Raw genomic sequence first — 20,487 nt, forward strand, 5'->3', positions numbered from 1 at the left:
ACTGGATTGTGTTTGAATTAATTTTCTTGTCACTGAAACCACCGGGCTGGTGGTTTCTCTCTCTCTCCAAGCTCATCCAGGCAAAGTCTAAAATGTGGGGCTGTTGGCCTCTTTGACAGGATTTTGGCGCAACCTCTGGAATTTCAGAACTGCGGCCAAGTCGCCAGCCGTCCCTCCCCCCAGGATAAAGGGGATGAAAACACAGCAGGGATGCGCGGAATGTGTCCCCTCTTTGGGGAGTGACTCTGCACCCCTTCTGAAGCATTAGTCAAACCTAGTTTTGGGGGGAAGGATAGCTGAGTGGTTTGAGCATTGGCCTGCTAAACCCAGGGTTGCGAGTTCAAGTCTTGAGGGAGCCATTTAGGGATGTGGGGCAAAAATTGGGGATTGGCCCTGCTTTGAGCAGGGGGTTGGACTAGATGACCTCCTGAGGTCCCTTCCAACCCTGATATGCTATGAATCAAGCCTGGCATGGGAACTGAGGTGTTAGCCCCACCTAGTGGTACAGATGAGAATGGCAGGAGAATAAGATTCCCCTAACCCAGCTCATTTCTTTACCACGCTCCCTGCCCCTCCGCACGCTCTCTTCCATGCTTCTGGTGGATCTCATGGGCTTGCCATGTACCACGGATCCCTGCCGCTGTGATAAACGTAGGCCCCCCCCAAAATCATCACGTTCCTTGGCACCGCACAGCAACCGGCCTGAGAGAGGAGGAGAGAACACACACCAGGTGACAGGCGTTCATCACAGTGCTTACTGCACCACTGGAAGGCGCTCCGATACTACGGTCATGGGCATGATCTACAACCACTAGGCTCCCTCCCTTTCCCCTCTCTCAAGAGCAGTGGTTCTCAACCAGGGGTGCGGGCAGGTTTCAAGGGGGGCCGCCACGCAGGGCCAGCTTTAGACTTGCTGGGGCCCAGGGTAGAAAGCTGAAGCCCCACTGCATGGGGCTGAAGCCCAGGGCCCTGAGCCCCACCACCCAGGGCTGAAGCCAAAGTCTGAGCAGTGTAGCTTCGTGTGGGGGAGGTTTGGCATGGGCACCAGGCAGTGGCCCTGCTTGCTACCCCCTAACACCGGCCCTGGCTTTTATATGCAGAAAACCAGCTATTGTGGCACAGGGGGGCCGTGGAGTTTTTATAGCCGGGGGGGGGGGGGAAGCTCAGAAAGAAAAAGGTTGTGAGATCCCGGGCTCTGGAGTATTTCTCCGGCCCTCACAACATCCCTGTGTGGTAGAGCAGGGCTAGCCTCCCATCGTTTATATTTGGGGAACTGTGGCACAGAAAGACTAAGTGACTTGCCCAAGGTCACCTAGGAAGTCTGAGGACAGAGACGGGACTTGCCCCTGGGTCTCTCCAGTCCCAGACAAGCCCCCTACCCCCTGGGGTGGACTGACCAGCTCTAAGCCACTTCGCTCTTCTTGGCTGACTTGGGTTCTTGTGGTTCCACTTCATCTGAACTCTCGGACCCATGCAGCTGCAGAGGGGCTGCGGTTTGCACCAGAGGAGGCCTCTTGAGCAAGGAGTGCTGGATCCCGAACTTGGACGAGCTCACATGGGAGGCTGCACCACACCCCTCTGCGGTCTGCGTGGCAAACACTGACTCATTCCGCTGATCACTCCAGCAGGCAGGGGCTTGGCCTTCCACTCTCTGGCTTAGCACCTCTGCATTTCCCTCGCAGGATATTTCATTCTTTGTTATCTCTGCCAGACACATCAGATTCCTCTCCGCTGGCCATCCTTCTACAGCGAGACATGCCAGTACTGCAGGGGTCACATGCCTTGTGATAAAAATCATCTGGTCCAAGGTCCTTTCGGGTGCTGCAGTCCAGCTCCCTAGGAAACTGAGGCCCCATTACAGCAGCCGCTGATGCCTCTCTGTTGACAGCACCCACTGCCCCTGGGCTGGGACCCTTTAAATTGCTCCGTTTGCTTCTAAATCTATTGCTCCAAGGGCAGTTTTATCTTCAGATTTTAATTTTAGAGCTGAGTACCCCAAGTCATGAGAGTTTGGGTCCCACTCACGCACGGACTTGGCTCTGGGGAATACTGATGGAGGCGACCATGAGGGACACGTAAAGGCCAGATTTACCAAGGTATTTAAGTGCCTAAAGATGCAGATAGGTGCCTAGTGGGGTTTACAGCGGGGCAGGTGCCTAACTCCCATTGGAAGTTACTAGAGCCCAGATTGTCAAAGGTATTTAGGTGCCTAATTTCCATTGAAATAAATGGGTGCTAGGGGCCCAAACACCTGTGAAAATGCAGGCCCGGGCACCTAGCTTCATTTTAGGCCTAAACCCCTTTGGGAACCTGGCCCTAAATCGTGACATTCTCCAAAACATGATGTCAATGTCTGTATTCTTACAAACATTCTGAACACACACACACTTTCTCCCTTTCACTCACACCAGATCTTTACCTTTCTTTCTGGCCAGTTACATTCCAGATTATTTACCAGTGTCACTTGGCCACTTACCTTACTAGCCACAGGGCAGCTTCCCTGAGATCTCAGACAATGCCTCCCCTAAACCCCCTTCCCTTGGCTAAAGTTCTGTCTCCCGGCCTTGCCCCATGTCTAGAGCTATCAGAGGGGTGCAATAACCCCACCACTGAATTTAACAGGGGCAAAAACAGGTGCTGGCTTGCAGCCCTGGAGACCAAAGTCCTGGCTTCCTCCCCAGCACAGGTGGCAGAGAGAGGAATCAGGTTGCAGCAGTTCCTCCAGTGACTTGGCTTATCCTGGAGGGAGCTTTGCTAAGGAGGAAGTTCACTCAATGGCCCATTCAGTTTTGCAGAAACAGGGAGGGCAGGGAAGGGGATTTTTGCATTGTTTGTTCTTCAAACATGAGCAGTTGGGGAATGAACTGTGCTTGCCCTTTCGGGTTTGAAGAGCAAACAAACAATGCACAAATCCCCTTCCAGGGATGCCAGGTTCAGCAGCTGGGATGGGCTGCGTCCTCCCTGGGCTGTTTGTGTTGAGAAATCATGAGATTCTCCCTAGCCCCTGGCACTGCTACAACCAAAAGGCCATTCCAGGCTGAGAGCTCAACAGCTGTTGCATATTTCCTCCCAGCTCTCTCTTTCCTGGAAATCTCCTTTTTTCCCCTTCATCCCCCACCCCCAAAGCTCTGTTATAAAAAGGAGGTCTCTGCTCTCACTCCTAGCAGAGCTGCCTCTATCCGGACAAGACACATCCCCTGAATTAGAGACAGATCGGCCTGCGTCTCTGTAGCCAGCATGGGTCACCTTTCGCCCTTCCTAGCTCTGGTTGTTTTGCTGGGCATCTCGGTGTGTGGTGAGTACATCCGTTCTCTGATCCTTCCCATACTCCCTGTTCTCTTTTCTGACTCATCCGTGCATGGCAGAGACTGGGACATGCAGTGAGGTGGATACCGCAGGGCATGCCTAGCTAAGAATTGACACAATAAGTGAAGCAGTTAGATATCTGTGCTTCCTTGCCACATACATGAGCTTTAACTTTATAGCCTCAGCAGCAGGCCTAGGGGAACCTAGTACATTTCACCGCTTTCTCTAGCCCCTTCCAGCTGAGGATCTCAAAGCACTTTACTAACCCTCTATCTAATCTTATCTATACACAATTCCACTTCACGACCCCCATCATGACAGGGAAACTGAGGCATAGAGAGGTGGACTGCTTTGGCCTAGCTCACACAGCGAATCTGGGTCAGAAGCTGGATTAGAACCCTGTCTCATACTTATAGACAATGCAGCTTCATCAGTCTCTATCTCCCAAACGCCTAAACCCATAAGCTAGGGTGGCTTCTCAGGACACAACTCCCAGAGGGCGCCAGCTGCAGCTAGTTTTTCAGGCCAAAAGAAATCATCTGACCTCCTGCACAGCACAGGCCAGAGATACTCAGCCAGGGAGTCCTGCACTGAGCAGAGGGTGGAGAGGGGAGGCAGTTTGAGAAAATGCGGGTAAACTGAGGGAGGCTTAGAACAAAACTTATTTCTGCTGGGGCAAAACTGTGAGTGGGTGGGGGAAGGAGGGTTAAATACCCTGCCCATCTGGGGAGAGATGAGGGTGGTGGAACTGATAACAGAAAAGTTTGGGTGTGGAATCAACTCGCTTGCCCTGTTTTTTTTGCTGCAATAGAACCTGATTTCCTGGAAACCAAAAAGCATCTTGGAGTATAAGTAGGATGATGCTAATAATAATAATCCCAAGTGCTTTTTACCTGTGGATCTCAAAGCACTTTCCAAAGGAAGGGTCCATTTTACATAGGGGGAAAGCGAGGCACAGAGAAGGGAAGTGACTTATCCATGGTCACCCAGCAGATCAGTGGCAGAACTTGCGTCTCCTGAGTCCCAGCCCATTGTGCTAGCCACTAGTCAACATGGCCTCCCCTTGGATTAGGATACCATGGTGACTGTTGCCGGATGGATCTACAGCTGAGGTTTCCTCCATACCAAGGACTGAGATGTGGCGGACTGGGGGGCACTATTCAGATTCTTCTAGATCGCTGAGTTGGGAGCATGTACTAGAATCAAGTGCGGATCTTTCCATTGGCAGATTCTTTGCAACTGCAGGTACTGGCCATTGGTGAATATTGACTAAGGCCTCCTGCTATTCTCCCAAGCATGCAGTCGATCCACTGCTGCAGAACATTCGGAAAAATCTTCATCTGAAACACCTGGAAGCATCTTATGATTTGTACATGGGGCTTTCTTTTTAGTTTCTTCTTCTTCAAGTTGCTGAAGGGAAGAGAGATTTTCAAAGGTCCAGGAAAAAAAAATCGATGATTGTCCAACCAGCCAGCAGAGCACTGCAGACACAATCCAACTGGCTGCACTGTGAGGCCAGGCAAAATTATTTGCACAGGCAGTCTGAAGCCAGGGGGCAGGTGATAGAAACCAGTTGACTCATCATGGACCGACTTCAGCCCGTTGCAAGAGAGACTCGTATGTGACGATACAGATGCGTTACATCTGACCGCTTGCTGAAGGTCCAGCCTGTCTGCCCTGCAGTTCCCCCTCCTAGTGTTTGAAGGCAAACGCGCCCTTGGAACTGAATCAGGCAGAGGAGGGTCTCAAATCTGTCTCTCTCCCACCCCATGGGAGCGCCCCAACCAGCTGGCTGCTCTGAGGTGGGCCTCTAAAGGTCTCGCTGGAGAACACAAACCGTCCACGAAACAGAATTCTTGTTTCTCAACCATCAGAAGAGAAGGTGCTCAGACCCCCTTGGGGATGAGGGCTCGATATGTCCTTTAGCTAGATGCCCTGCTCTGGATGTGCTCACCCAGCTCCCGTTAACACTCAGGGAGACGCTCCACAGGAAAGGAAGGCTGGGCTGAGCAGGTTCAGTGGCTAATGTTCTATTTCTCCTCCCATCAGTGGGTAGCCCCAGGGGTCGTATTCTCGGGGGCTACGAAGCTCCTCCCCACCTGAAACCCTACATGGCTTCCCTGCAGGTGGATGGGAAGCATGTGTGTGGCGGGTTCCTGATCGCCGAGCAGTGGGTGCTGAGTGCAGCTCACTGCCTGGAAGACAAGTGAGTACCGGCCTTCGCATCTGATGGGCCGGGAGCGCGGGGCGGGAGAAGAGCAGGGCATGGAGGCTGGGGCCAGCTGGTTCTACCACAGACCCCAGTAGTTATTTCAGGGGATACAGGAGTCTCTGGAGTGATGAGCACGGCCCAGATCTTACTCCCATTGCAGTCAGTGGAGGTTTGTCGTTGATTTCAATGGATCCAGCCCCGGGTTAGGATCGTTTGAGGATCACTATGAAGGGAAAGCCCAGGGCCCAACAAGTACCGAGGCTGGATTCCCCTGTCACCCAAGGAGCACATGTTCCTTCCTAGCTGCGGCTGGGCCCACAGGCAGGGTAGTCTGGGCTGACTCTCCATGGCTGGGGAAAGGCAGAGGTTGACTACTGGCGATCGCTCTCCATCGGGGTGAACTGTACAGCCGGGAGCGAGCGGAAAGGTCTTGCAGCTCAGTGCTGTGGGTGAGCAGAGCACCTCCTGCTACCGTCTCCATCTCGACTGCAGGCACAGCAAGCCGTTCCAGGTCCTCCTGGGAGCCCACTCTCTCTCGCAGCCAGAACCGCACAAGCGCCTTTATGGGGTGCGTGCGGAGTTTGGCCACCCCGGCAGCAGCACGGACACCTACGACGACGACCTCCTTCTCCTCCAGGTGCGCATGACCCACACCGGCACCATCCCCTGCTGCAGGCATGGCGCCTCCCAGACCCCACTGGAGTCAATGCAGGGAACAAACTCCTACTGACTCCTGTGGGCTTCGGGCCAGGCCCAGCTCCTCAAAGGCACCGAACTCCTGTTGATTTCACAGCTGAGTCTTGCTTGACTGGGCTGAGATCCAACAGGCTTGATACCCCACAGACAGCCCTGGCTGGGGTCACCCCGATTCACCCCATGGCAAGGGAGAGGAGGATGAAGCCCAAGGCACCGGCAAAGATAGGGCCCATTCTCCCCACCAGTGGAGGGAAAACCCTCCCCACAAAGCATCTGCGATCACACGGCTGCAGCAGGGACTCCAGTCTAATTGGCACCGACTCCGTGGGTGCTCTGGGGCTGGAGCCCCAACGGCGGGGTAAATAGTGGGTGCTCAGCACCCATTAGCCACCCGCCAAGGTGCTGGGGGAAGGGGATGGAGGGGGGGCAGGAAGAGGCAGAGCAAGGGTGGGACCTTGGGTGGGGGTGGAGTGGGGGCGTGGCCTTGGGGCAGAGCGGGGGTGGAGCACCCACCTGGAAAAATGAAAGTCGGTGCCTGTGTCCCATCACCCCTAGTTGAGGTATTTCCCAGGTGATCGCCCCGTAACCTGTGCTAATGTAGCGCAGCTCTGTCCCCCTCTAGTGGCCACACCCCGTACAGGTGTGAGTCCCTTCCTAGTCCTTTTAGCTCAAGCTGTAGAGAGACTCCTGCTGGAAGATCCAGAGGTCCCAGGTTTTATCCCCGCAGAGAGCCCAGCCAGGGGCAGCGTTACACATACAGAGTCTGTCTCTCTCACCCCGACTGACCCTTGCCTCTTTGCCTCCCAAATCAGCTAGAGGAGAAAGCGCTCCTCAACGAGCATGTGAAGATCCTGCCCTTCCAGAGGCAAGACAGGGATGTCCCAGCTGACACCATGTGCGAGGTGGCTGGCTGGGGTGAAATGAGCCACAGCGGGAAGCTGCCTGACAAATTGCGGCAGGTGGAGCGTCCGGTGATCAGCCGGGAGAAATGCAACCTAAGGATCCACCACGACAACACCATCACGGAGAAGATGATGTGCACCGACTCCAGGAAGAAGGACACCTGCCCGGTATCTATCTCTGGGGGAAATCCCTCGGCTCAGCCCTCTTGCCGGGAGGGGCGGGGGGTCAGAGCTGTGTCTATGCACTTGGGTGTATCGGTGAGAACAGGTGTATGTATGCGTGGGTATCTGTGCAGGAGTGTGTGTGTGTGATTATTCTGGTAGCCTACCTGTCCTCCTGCCCTCTGGGGTAAATACAGAAGCATGTAACTTCTGGAGTCCTGGGTCCTTTGCTGTCTCCCTGCAGAGCTCTGGGGTCTCATTCTCCTCTTATGCTGGAGTCAGGCCTGATTTGCACCTGTGTAAGAGAGCAGAATCAGGCCCTGAATGTCACTCCCTTGCTGTTGGAAAGAGAGAGGAAGCAAAGTCCTAGTTTGTATGGAGCAGATGTACAATCCCATAGATCTCAAAATGCTCCCCGGAGGTGGGTCACTCTTATTAGCCCCATTTTACAGATGAGGAACCTGAGGCACAGATACTTACCACTGGTCACACTGCAAATCAGTGGCTGGATCACCACTGAAGTAAATGGGACCAGGATTTCTCCCTAGATCTCCTGGCTCTTATATCCGAAGCCACTTCACCAAACGGCCTCACTTGGATACACGAATAAGGGGAATAACTAAAAGCCTGGATCCTTTCCCCCTGCTTTTAGGGCTTGTCCACACGAGGAGCTATTACAGAGTAAACTATTTTTGATAACTCCATGTGTGGACACTCTTAGGGCTTGGCTATACTTGCGAGTTACAGCGCAATAAAGGAGCCCTGGGCTCACTAGCTCACTACCCGTCAACACTGGCAAGGCATGTAGAGCGCCCTGACTCCACCTCGGCGAGTGGAATAACGTTTGCTGTGCCCCCGCTGGAGTGCCGTGGAGCCAGTGTGAACGAGGTGTTGCATTACTGCGCTCTGATCAGCCACTGGAAACATCCCATAATCCCCTTAAGACAAGTGGCCACTCTTGTCATTGTTTTTGAATCTCTGCAGGAATGCAGATATGCCCTTTGAAAGCTCCGTTTCTGACAGCCGGCTGATTATCTGCTCTGAGACAAAGCAACCATTAGTGTGGAATGCTGTGTGTGTGTGTGTGTGTGTGTGAGGGAGAGGGGTGGGAGGGGGGTCTGCTGCTGTCTGAACTTGCAAAACAGCATGCTGACATGCTCTCAGCCACCCAAAAACCCACTCTCTCTCCCCCCACATACACACAACACACTCCCTGTCATGCTCCACCCCCCCCATTTGAAAAGCACGTTGCAGTCACTTGCATGCTGGGATAGCTGCCCATAATGCACTGCTCCCAATGCTGCTGCAAGTGCCACAAATATGGCCAAGCCAGTGCGCTTGCAGCGGTCAGTGTGGACAGACTGCAGCGCTTTCCCCACTGTGCTCTCCGAAGGCTGGTTTAACTCAAAAAGAACAGGAGGACTTGTGGCACCTTAGAGACTAACCAATTTATTTGAGCATAAGCTTTCGTGAGCTACAGCTCACTTCATCGGATGCATGCAGTGGAAAATACAAACTCAAAGCACTCTACATCTGCAAGGGTAGCCGTGCCCTTATTCTGAATTAGTTTAATCCAGTGGATTAAACTAATGCACCAGTGAATTAAGGTGATTCTGCACGAGGCACTCTCATTCCAGAATAAGCGCATCCACCCATGGAGTTAATCTGCTTTAAACTCACACCCTGGATTAATTTTCACATGTAGCCAAACCCTTAGAATCAGGTCCTGCCCCACCTCGCCCATTCCACCTGTGCAAGGGGGGCATCGAATGTGCCTGCCCTCACTCCAGAGCATTAGACACCCACTTGCCACAGGTGGGAGTGGCAGCACAAGTCTGTAGCATTTTGACCTAGCTGCCCTCCCCGCCCATGAACACTTTGCAAAGCTGAATGCAAGATAATTATCAGCATGTGAGCAAACATGCAGAGGTGCTTAATAAAACTTCTAGCTTATCTTCCAGGAAGCTACCCGGCAGGCAGCTGCCATGCAAGTTATACATCTCTTGCTACCTTGGAGCGGGGAGTTTGGTTATTTTTTTAACTCCATGTAACTTGTTTTCTGTTCAAAATGAATGGAGCCGTTCAGCGAGGGGTGGAAGGGTGGGGAGGTACTAACAGGGGCTAGATCCAAGCACTGTGTTACGGCTCAAGAGACCACACCGCCTAGTGGATAGGGAATGGAATTGGGAACCAAAAAAGCTAGTTCGGTACAAAGGACTTGCCAGGTCCATCTAGCCCAGGGGATAACAGGGGCCAGCCCAGAACCAGTTGCTTCGGGGGAACGTGCAAGAACTCCACTGTAGGCAGATGTGGGACAATCTGTTCCCCCTCCCCACATTCAGTCTCAGCCTGATCTAATAGGTAGGGATTAGTTCAAGCCCTGAAGCCTGAGGTTCATCATAATTAATGATGACCTATTAAATTGGAATATTCCTGACATCCCTATAAATGTCCCATCTCTTTTCGGGATCTATTCCTGTCTCTGCCATGTGTGCCTGGGCCGACCACTCTGCTCTTCTGTGTCTCCATTTCCCCTCCTGTCCCTTGTCTATTTAGCCTGTAGGTTCCTTGGGGCAGGGTCTGTCATGTTACGGGTCTGTGCAACACCTGGCACGATAGGGCCTTGATCTCAGCCGGAGCCTCTGGGTGCTGCTGCAATACAAATAATGGGGAGACACAGGGTAAGCTTCTCCCCCCTCCCCCCATCTTAGGCAAGGGGGGGAGGTGTATGTAACAGACGCCCTTCTGGGAAGGGTGGTGATGGGCAGCCACGCCCAGCGTGGGGCTGATGGGAGAGGAAGGCTGGCAGACAGCCTGGCTCCCAGCACTAGCCATTGGCTGCTGAGCCGGCCCAGAAGGGGGTGGAAGAGGTCCAGTGCCACCTGGGGCATGTGGCAAACTGACCTCCACCCTGAGGCTGATCCTGTGACTTGGTTCTCCAGGGGGATTCCGGCGGGCCGCTCGTTTGCAATGGGATTGCCGAAGGGGTGGTGGCTGCTGGCTCTCGGGTCTGTGGGAACTACAAGAAGCCCGGAATCTACACCCGGATCCCGCCCTACATCGACTGGATCGAGAGAGTCATGGCTTCAACAAACTGAAGGCGGACGGGTCGGCCCTGGATTGGAAGGGACTGGCTGCCTGGCCCCCGCAGGGGCACACAGCAGACTCCACGCTATTTCCCCAAGGCAGAGCTAGCTGCTAGCATGGCAGAGAGCACTTGGACACTGCAAATGTCAATATAACCGGACAGCGGGAGCTTATATGGCTGCCTCCCCCACCTGCTTTCAGCTCTCCTCGCAATCACATAAGCTCAGTGCAGCACTCCCCTGCAAGCAGCATCCCGGAGAGGGGAGGACTGACTCCTTCTACCAACACAACGGCTGCTCCTGGAAACCACCTGGCCCAGCTCTCCTGTCTGGCCTGCCAAAGGGGCGGTTTGCAAGGGGGTAGGAAGGGGAAGAGGTGGGTCACCCTACAGGATGGGCTCAAGGCTGGATTTCAGGTGGCATCTTGTCAACTCTGTCCTCCTTAGCGCAAGCCAGATCCGGAGCAAACCTGAACCACTGTGGCTGTTAATAGTGAGCACAAATATTGCAATAAAAGGAACTGATTATAACTGCGGGTCACCAGAGTCGTCAGGGTTGCACAGATGTGACACACTGGGGGTTGAACTGGGGGGATTCAAGGGAAGAGGAGAGTTTAACAGGATCTTTCCTCATCCCACATCAGACCTGGCCCTTCCTCAGTGTCCCCACATGGTTAACTCACTGTCTCATGTTCTGGTGGCACTTCACTCTCCTGCTTTTGGATGTGAGATCCTCATGCTGCTCTGTGATTTAGCCCCTCTGGGCAAACCAGAATCTCCCCCCCCCCGAACCTCCCTACACACTGTTGGATAGTGAGGGCTAAACAAAAGGCCAACCAAACAAGGCAGACATCCAGCAACCTCATGCTGGTCACTTGGGGCCAAGCAACACGCCTCCCTCACCAAGCTGCCGTTCCCCTTCCAGTCCAGTCCTTGGCCTCCCGGGTTCATTTGCACAGGGCAAGAGGAGATGGGGTGGGGGAGGGTACCGCTTCCTCCTCCCTCTCACTGGACTCCTGAGGAAGCATGAGTCCCAATTCCTTTCAATGCCAGCCTGCCCAGGCTACTTCCTTCAGGAGCCATCCCTCCTGCAGGCCTCCTAGTTCCCTTCCAAGGCAGTGGCTCCTCCAAAGCTTTCTACTGCTGTCCCTGGCTGCGGGCCTTGCCTTCTGGCTGGTGGAGAGACCCTTCCCATGTCCTCACGGCACTCCCTGCAGCTCTCAGCCATGCTCACCTGCCCCAACCCATCCACGAGGAGGCAGATCCCTAGTGTAGCTTCATTGACTTCCAGGCAGCAGCTACACCAGGGATGGATTTGGCTTCAACGCTCATGGGAAGTCTCCTTGTCTGAAGGGAAGGCTGCAAGTTTCCCCGCTTATTGATACAGATGGGAATCACCAGATTGGATCAGAACATCCTATTTCTGACCAGTGGCCAGCACTGGTTGCTTCAGAGGAAGTTGTAAGATCTATACAGTAGGAAGTTATGGAGTCATCTTTTCTAATTGCCATCGTATAGAGCAGGGGTCGGCCACCTATGGCACGTGTGCCAAAGACGGCACGTGAGCCGATTTTTAATGGCACGCTGTTGCCTGCCAGGTCCCAGCCACCAGCCCTGCTCAGCCCGCTGCCGAACCCAGACCGGGACCCCGGCAGGCAGCAGCCTGCCCTTAAAAATCCTCCCCCCCCCCCGCCCCCCACCGCGGGGGCAGGGTGAAGAAGTTTGGTCCTGCTGGCGGCTGCTGCTGCAGGGCAGGCAAGGTCCCCCCTCCCCTGCCTCTTCCCCCAGCGTGCTGGGTTCCTGCCCCTCCTCCTCTCCCCCTCCCCCACCTCTTCCAGCCTGCTGGGGTCCTGCCCCTCCTCCCCTCCCTTCCTGCCCCCATCAGCTGATGGCCCTTGCGAGGGAGGGGAGGAGCGGGTGGAATCAGGGCATATCCCCTCCAGCCACCTGCCTTGAGCTGCTCTGGGCAGGGGTCTGGGATCACCCCCATGACCCCAGCCCACACCCCCAGCCCTCTGCCCTGACCCCTGCACCCCCCCACACACATTCCCAGCCTTCTGTCTTGACTCCTGCACCCCCCACCACACCCGCCTTGACTCCAGCACCCCCCCCACATACCTAGCCCCCCCCCAAACCCCATGCCCTGACTCCTGCACCCCCCTCACATGCCCCCAGCCCTCTGCCCTGACTCCTGTACCCTCCTCACACACCCGCAGCCCCCTGCCCTGACTCTTTCACCCCCCATGCCCTGACTTTTGCACCCCCCACATTCCCACCTGCTCCCCTTGCACCAAATGGGAGCTGCCCAGGTAAGCACTCCACACCCAAACCTCCAGCCCCAACCCTGAGCCCCCTCCCTCATTCTAGCTCCTGGCCATACCCTGCACCCCAACCCCCAGCCTGCTCCTTCACCCCCAGCCCTGTACTCCGTGCACTCCCACCCTCGGCTCAGTACAGAGAGAGAGGAAGAGAATGGCTAGAACCAAGGAGAAGGTAGGTACCCACTCTATGTGGGCAGGGCCGGGATCCCAGACCGGCAGCGGGCTGAGAGGGGCCAGCAGCTGGGACCCCATCTGGCAGGAGTCAGCAGGTAGAATCCCAGACCGGCAGCGGGCTGAGCCACTCAACCCACTGCTGGTCTGGGGTCCCGGCCACCAGCCCCACTCAGCCCGCTGCCAGCCTAGGTGAATGGAACCCCAGGCCGGCAGCGGGCTGAGCGGACCGGCAGCGTAAGATCAGCATTTTGATTTAATTTTTAAATGACGCTTCTTAAACATTTTGAAAACCTTGTTTACTTTACATACGACAATAGTTTAGTTATATAATATAGAGACTTATAGGGAGACCCTCTAAAAAACATTAAAATACATCACTGGCACGCAAAACCTTAAATTAAAGTGAATACATGACGACTTGGCACCCCACTTGTGAAAGACTGCCGACCCCTGGGTTAGAGGTTTACCTCTTGAAGCAGGGGGGTTTACAGCCCCTCGCTCTTGACCTCGTCAGTATCTTGTGGCCGTAAGTTTCACAGCCTCATTATGCCAGTTCTAGTGCCAGGAGCCATTCAAAGAAAAGAGAACCTGGTGGACTAGAGGTCTGTGGTGGTTTTGCATGGGAGCGGGGTGGGAATCCCAGCTGAGCCTTGCTGGTTTGTAGTATCTGCCAGGGAGGGGGAAACTTTCAAACTGATGGCAAAGTTCAACAGAGCAAAATAAAAACCCAGCCGCAGGCTCTGCCAGGTTCATTGGAAAACGGTCGTGCCCAGTTGTGGGTTCTCCCTGGGGGCCTTGGTGCCTCTGGAGATGGCAAGGAGAGGAACTAAGATGGATGCTGGATGGACTTAAAGAAACAGCAAACATCTCCCAAACTTTGCTTCCCCAGACCAAGGCAGATCCATGTCTGAGTTACACACCAAGAGATGTGGGGGGCATCCAGGGGGTCTGGTGGCTCTGAACTTGGAGCTGGACAGGTACATAAACAAACCTCCATCTCACCAGCTGCCCGTCCCAGCCACCTCCAGGGCAAAGCCCGACTGCCGTGCATTCCCGATGCAGCCCGCTCAGTCCCAGCGGAGGTGCAGAGCACGCCGCAGGTGAGCAGCCATCAGGGTTCTGGAGTCAACAGAAGCCTGGTGCTTGGGGGCCTCCGGCTCACCAGGGATCAAGGCTGCTTATTGGATGTTGCATGACACCCTCTCAACACAGGCAGTTGTGTACTTTGCTCTTTACACAACAGTAATAGCACAAAGAAACAACTGGCACACTAGCCAAATAACCATGTTACTAACAACATCCAACATATAGGGCCTTGTTACATGCACACACGTACTGTTGCTCTGGCTGGATTCTAAAACCTAGAACCCAGTGAGCACCACTCAAGGGCTCACAAATTACTTAAAGGGAGACCACCCAATTCCACACTACACAACAGACGTCCTGCTCTCCACCTCTGCTCCCCTTCCTGCCCAAACATGCAGGAAGATGATCAGGCCCTGGCATCTGCCCTGGCTTTACTTGTACATAAGGAAGTGAGCTGAGACCCTGCAAACTCATTCCCAAGGGGAATGCACCATGGGGGCTCTGTTTTCCCAAGTCCTTGAAGCGGGGACAGGCGATGAGCACAATGGAGCACGGACTCTGCTGTTAGACTTGGCCTCATCCCGCCTTCTCTTGCATCTCCTCTGTGCACGGTTCTACTCTCTGTGGCTCTGTGGTTTCCGTTTTGCAGTGAAAGCACCTTCATGCTGATCCAAGCAATTTGCTGCTCCCTTCAAAGGCATAAGAGCCCGGCCGCGTTGTTATTTCAGCCCAGTCACGCTTCGAGGACACAGGAGATGGAGGGATCCTGCATTGTCCTGCTGGGGCTGCTGCTGGTGTGTTCCAGCCATGCAGGTAAGTGAATCGCACACCTGGGCCCGCTCTTGTTTCTCTGGCGGGATCTGCACTAGTCATGGAGTTGTGTCAACGCAACCCCGCACAGCTCACTCCCTCACCTGGCACTGCACAGGCTTTGGTGACTGCTGCAGTGAGATCCAAACCAGGTGCTGAAAGCCTGATCCAGCCACTCTTTTAACATGGGCTATGGCCGAGAGGCAGTGGGTGTATGTGGGGGAGCTGTTTCCGACATCATGTCTTCTGCCCTTAGAGGAGATCACAGGGGCCACGCAAAGCGGTAGAGACGTGTATGCTCCCTGCGACACTGGGGGCACAATCTTCTGCTCCCTCCAGGTTTCCCTGCATTCGACTCCTTAGCTGTTGGGCGCAGGTCTCTTTCTATCTCTCACCCCACCCATCTCCACGGCTTTGGTTTCTAGACCCTGGTGAAAGCTGGACTCTCCTTAGCCAGGTCCACATGGCTGGCCGGAATGGCAGACACCCTCACGATTTTACATGCAGGTCAAATTTTGCCCTGGGTTGTGCCACTTTGCTGGGGTTGAACTTGACCTTCTCGCCACTCGGCTGGCCCAGCCGCTGTCCCGAAGCAGCGTGGAGATGTTCAGATCAGTGGACAGTGCGAATCCTGACGTCCATTCTCTCTCCGCTCTGCCAGGTGACAGCAGACAAATTCTGTTTTCTCCCCTTCACAGGCAAGCAGGATGCTCTGATCCTCGGGGGACGCAAAGTGGTGAATCACTCCAGGCCCTACATGGCCATCCTGGAAAACGATTATAAGGAAATCCTGTGTGATGGGTTCCTGATCCAGCCAGAGTGGGTGATGACTGCAGCCCATTGCAGGAGTGCCAGGTGGGTGCCTTGATTGTTCAGCTGAAGGTTCTTGGGAAATAGGCTCCTTGGGCACTGTAGGCGTAAACTCACCCTGCACCATGGGCTGCATATAAAGGAAGAACTAGCCCCAGTGTGTCCCCTCTTCCTCCACACACTGCACATCCAGGATTCTTAGCTGTCTAGCAGGTGTCTCTCTCCCCGTGCTCTTACACTGCACTATTCAGTCATAGCTTCTCAAATGAGGAAACTAAGGTACAGGGAGGAAAAGTGACTTACTGAAGGGCTCACCCAGCTGGCCAGGAGCAGATAGGCTGAGAACCCTGGTGTTCTGTTTCGGGGCCCCTCTGCTTTAGCCACAGAACCACGCTGCCTGGCTCAAGGACAGTGCACAGGGTTCTGGGTTGCCACTGATGGCTCTCTGTTCACGGGAATGTTGCTTTTCACAGAAACTTTCGAGTCCTGATTGTGCTGGGGGTTGAGCTGCTGAGCGACTCATCCAACCACATATGGGACATCGCACGGTTTCGCCCACACCCTCATTACAACCCGACCACCTGGGAAAATGACATTATGCTGGTCCAAGTAAGTGCCTCCTCCCAGTTCTCACCCGATTCCAGGGAGCCTGGGGTCATCATCACAGTTAAACACAAGGGCTGAAAGCTGGGGAGTGTAGGGATCACTCCAAATCCACATCACCAGCTTGACAGAGAGAGAGAGAGAGAGAGAGAGAGAAAGCAAAGCCTGTGTGATAGTAATTGAGGTTTATTTGAAGCCAGGCTTCTCCTGCTGCTGGGATATCCTAGTTCTTTGGCAATGGCTAATATTCCAGGGCTGACGAGTTTACACTCCATGGACAGAGGAGCATGTAGCAAAAATGATGACCTGAGAGACTGGAATTGCCCAATGGGATAATTTGCTCCCCTGGAATTGCTCAATGGGACAATTTGCCTGGCTACTTAACATCTCCAGGGCTGGATTCTCCACTGCCCTGCACCTGCTGCACGCATCAGCACCCACGCAAAGTGCTACCGAATTGTAGCTCTTTGCACTGGTGTAAATGACTGAGTGAGTTGCAAGCCAAGGACGAACCAGGACCATGGTCTCTAGGTCATTTGACTGCCCTCCCAAGTCTGTGGGAGGTGAACGTCACCCTTGTTCAAAGTGGCTCGTGCAAATCATTTAATCGGTTCTTTGCAGACATGGTATTTCTGACGCTGGGAATGAGGACAAGGGGGCTCAACATCTGCCCTGCTGTATATGTCCCACTTGCATGTACCTTTTCAGTCTCAGGGTGCTCTGGTGTCACTGACAGCATGCTCTTTGTCAGATATCGCTTTGCAACTCTGCTTCACAACCTGCATTTGATAGGCTACCTATGAAAGGGAGGAGATATAATTTCAAGCTAAGAAACACACAAATACATCATAAAAAAAACCAGATTCGCTGACAATCCAGGCTACAAAAGCTTTTGGTTTTATGGTTCTTACTGCCAGGTGGGACCGAAGTTTTAAAAAATGGGAGATTATGTTTTAGATTGTGTTACATCAGTACCTTGGGATCTGAACTGAGAGCCGCTGTGCTAGGCTCTGAACAGACAGAGATTAAGAGACAGACCCTGCTGGAAGCCCACACAGTCTAAACACGCAAAAGGTGGGAGAGGAAATAGAGGCTGAAATTAAATCCATGTTTAGGCACCTGGCCTGATTCTCAAACGCACTAAAGTCCCTGGGTGCTGCTGGGTGTCCAATTCTCTTATTTATTCTCTGAAATAGAGGGATTTGGACTCCCAAGGTTTTTAAAATCTTGGCTCTATTTTCCAACGGATAAAAATGTCTGACATTCCCTCTAGAGGGCACCGGGCTCCACCAAAGGCAGCCACTGTGTATTTAAAGCAGAGGTGGCTGAAATGTGTATTTCCAGCCAAAGGCCCAAACTGCACTGAAATCTGAGTCTATGGTCTCTCCACCAAACCCAAAACGTTAGGCCATCACAGGCCCTTTAGCAGACAGGCTAAGATGCTTCCCAGAGTCCTTCTAGGGTGACCGGACAGCAAATGTGAAAAATCGGGATGGGGTGGGGGGTAAATAGGAGCCGATATAGGAAAAAGACCCAAAAATCGGGACTGTCCCTATAAAATCGGGATATCTGGTCATCCTAAGCCCTTCTATCCCTTGAGCGTTGACTGACAAACAAAAAGGGCATTAGGTCCTGTGCTAAGCAACTGAATGAGGACGTGTGCTCTGTTAATTTCTTTCTCCCACTGTCTGCAGCTGAACAACCCTGTTCCCTACAATAAAGAAGTCCAACCAGTGAAACTCCCACAGCAGGACAGGGAGATCCCCAGCACGGCTGCCTGCAGCACTGCGGGCTGGGGACACATCAGGGATGGCGGGAAGCGCAGCACGAATCTGCGGGAGGTGAACGTCACCCTGGTTCCTAGGGACTCTTGCGCATCAGTCCACAAGCGGAAAATCACCAGGAATATGATCTGTGCTGGGAACAAGGAGCACAATGCCTGCCAGGTACCTTCTTTTCTCTTGCTCACTGAGGAGAGGCCTGATGAGTAGCAGACAGGCTTCAGAGACACAGTTACCAGAGACACAGTTATCCCAGAAACCCTGAGGAATTTCTTCCCAGGTAACTGATTGGCCCCTTACTGTAATGCAATCAGCAGTCCATTTCCTGAGTGTTTTAGACCAGACCAGGCTGGGCTACAGGTAGACAGTAGGTGATCTGCTTGTGGAACACATTGCCACATGATAGCCTCAAGAGCATAGCAGGTTTCATAAAGGAACTGGACATTTCTGTGGATAATAGGAATATCTGGCGTTATGATAATAGGGATTTGGGGTCAGGGGTGAAGGGATATAAATTTGCATGTTTCAGGGGATGATCCAACTGCGAACTATAAGAGGTCAGGAAGAAAGGCTGCCTGGGGACCCATTATCTCATAACAGCCTACTCCTGGGGTTTTCACAGCTTCTTAAACCTATAAACAGCTGGCACTGTAGGAGGACAGATCCTAGAGCTCTGGTCTGATCCAGTGTGGTAATTCCCACATTAGTCATTAAGATCCAGATTCGGCTGTCAGGCTCATTGGACTGCAGGCTTCCTTCAGCGAGCGTAAAACGCTGCTAGTCTGATTTGTCAGCCTTTCACCCCCTCTTTGCCCTGGTGAAAGTGACTGCGTGAGATGCAGGTAGGCCCACTGAGTTCAAGGGGTGATGCAGCGAGAAGTGGGGGACCTAGAGGTTAGGGTGCTAGCTTGGAACTTCTCCTTTGCAGGCTTCCTGTATGCCCATGGTCAAGTCACTTAGGTGCAGATCAAAGGGGTTTAGACACCTGACTCCCAGAGGATTTAGGTGCCTAACTGCCTTTGAAGATCTGGGCCTTGCTCTCTCGGGGCCTCAGTTCCTCCTCTGTAACCTGGGGACAATAGCACTGCCCTACCTCGCAGAGGGGCAGAGAGGGTTGAGTCAGAGATCTGAGTCAGAGATGCTCAGATACTGTGACAATGGGGCCATAGAAGTACCTTAGGTAGTTGCCCTGAGACAGGAGAGAGATCAGGCTTCCGTGGTTCCTGTGCTGTTAACATGCGGCCTGGCTCTCATGTGTCACGTCTGCAGGGCGACTCGGGCGGGCCGCTGGTTTGCGACGGTGTGGCTGAAGGCGTGGTCTCCTTCGGCAGCAAGGAATGCGGCAAGACCCCAACGGTTTATACCAAGATCTCCAGATACCTGCCGTGGATCAACAAAGTCATCAAGTCGGCCCGTTAGAGGATCCGGCGGGGGGCTGCTTAACCCCCATCCTTCCTGGCCAGCAACATTTCCCTTCTGTGAATCCTGCCCCAGCATCCCCACCAGGAATGGCTCCCTCATCCTGCTCCCCCAAGGGCTGCTAAGAACCCCACCCACACCTGACTCTATTAAGAAAAACACAAGCTGAGTATGTGCTTGCTTTAACCACTTTACTGCTGAACAGGACAGCAGGGGCTCACCCCAGCTGGATCTGGTGGGCTCTGATGGTGCACAAGATAATACTGCTGGGGACCCAGGCCTGTCCTAAAGGCAGTGAAAGGATTAAATGGGGAAGAGATTTTTACATCTAGATAATCAGTCTGGGAGAGTAATCATTTGTTCTCTGTTTAATTCAGTGGTGACAGTGATCAGTGTGAGTTAGCGGCTGCACCACTGGGGATAAGAGCCTATTACAGCTAGCAGGATTACTCCTTTAGCTCAAGCAGTAGACACTGTCTTTAGCACTAGAGGTCAGGTGTTCAGTACCCCGTGACAACTCCAGAGGATGATTGTGTGTCCATACCCCACTTTCCCAATCTCAGCCTGCCCATTGATGTTACCCAAACTGGCCATTGCCTGACCCCTGTTACAATGGCTAGGAAGGGCTCCTGATACTTCTCGCCTTTATTTGGCCCATGCAAACTCAGCATCTCATTTCCTTTGTCCATAGTTTGGTTCCACCCACCTGCTGTTTCTTGTCCTATATAACTTGTAAGTTCTTGGGGGCAGGGACCATCTCTGTGTTTGTACAACACCTGGCACTAAGAAGCCCTGATTCATTTTGGAAGCTCCCAGGCCCTACCCGAAATGCACATAATAAATAACAATATCCTGCTGCTATTTTGATACTATGAAGCCTTTTGTTTTTCAGTGTGAAAAATGCTTTCTGTCTGATCCTAATAAATCTGCTTCATACCTGGTGTTTGTGCGAAACCTGCTCAGCAGAAATTTGTCCCTCTCCTACCTTCCTTTCTCCTTTCCCAGAGAGGATTTATTTGCAAATATTCCGTCTGCAGATTGGGAATACCTCCTTTCCACCCCCTTCCAGTAGATGTGTGTGCTAACTGAATCCAGGACACTGTACATACTGCTTGGGATC

The 20,487-nt window shown here is 53.4% G+C and overlaps 4 protein-coding genes across 4 annotated transcripts in view; 2 read left to right on the forward strand and 2 right to left on the reverse strand.

Annotated features, from left to right (window-relative positions):
- Positions 1-7,533, reverse strand: part of PLPPR3 (phospholipid phosphatase related 3) — a 26,970-nt gene extending 19,437 nt beyond the window's left edge. Inside the window, exon 1 of the mRNA XM_073323699.2 lies at positions 7,446-7,533. The gene's annotated coding sequence lies outside the window, so the exon portion shown is untranslated. The remainder of the gene's footprint in view (positions 1-7,445) is intronic.
- Positions 3,104-10,894, forward strand: LOC140903049 (complement factor D). The gene is made up of 5 exons (XM_073323708.2): positions 3,104-3,295; positions 5,356-5,512; positions 6,011-6,155; positions 7,027-7,284; positions 10,221-10,894. Exons 1-5 carry the CDS (start codon positions 3,238-3,240, stop codon positions 10,374-10,376), a joined length of 774 nt encoding a protein of 257 aa, XP_073179809.1. The 5' UTR covers positions 3,104-3,237; the 3' UTR covers positions 10,377-10,894.
- A 3,712-nt stretch (positions 10,895-14,606) lies between these two features.
- LOC140903047 (mast cell protease 1A) lies at positions 14,607-20,305 on the forward strand. The gene is made up of 5 exons (XM_073323704.1): positions 14,607-14,757; positions 15,453-15,609; positions 16,038-16,173; positions 17,862-18,113; positions 19,218-20,305. Exons 1-5 carry the CDS (start codon positions 14,607-14,609, stop codon positions 19,365-19,367), a joined length of 846 nt encoding a protein of 281 aa, XP_073179805.1. The 3' UTR covers positions 19,368-20,305.
- Positions 19,244-20,487, reverse strand: part of MED16 (mediator complex subunit 16) — a 30,563-nt gene continuing 29,319 nt past the window's right edge. The window contains exon 16 of the mRNA XM_073323698.2: positions 19,244-19,328. The gene's annotated coding sequence lies outside the window, so the exon portion shown is untranslated. The remainder of the gene's footprint in view (positions 19,329-20,487) is intronic.

The sequence above is a fragment of the Lepidochelys kempii genome, chromosome 25 (assembly GCF_965140285.1).
Source record: "Lepidochelys kempii isolate rLepKem1 chromosome 25, rLepKem1.hap1, whole genome shotgun sequence".
NCBI lineage: Eukaryota > Metazoa > Chordata > Testudines > Cheloniidae > Lepidochelys > Lepidochelys kempii.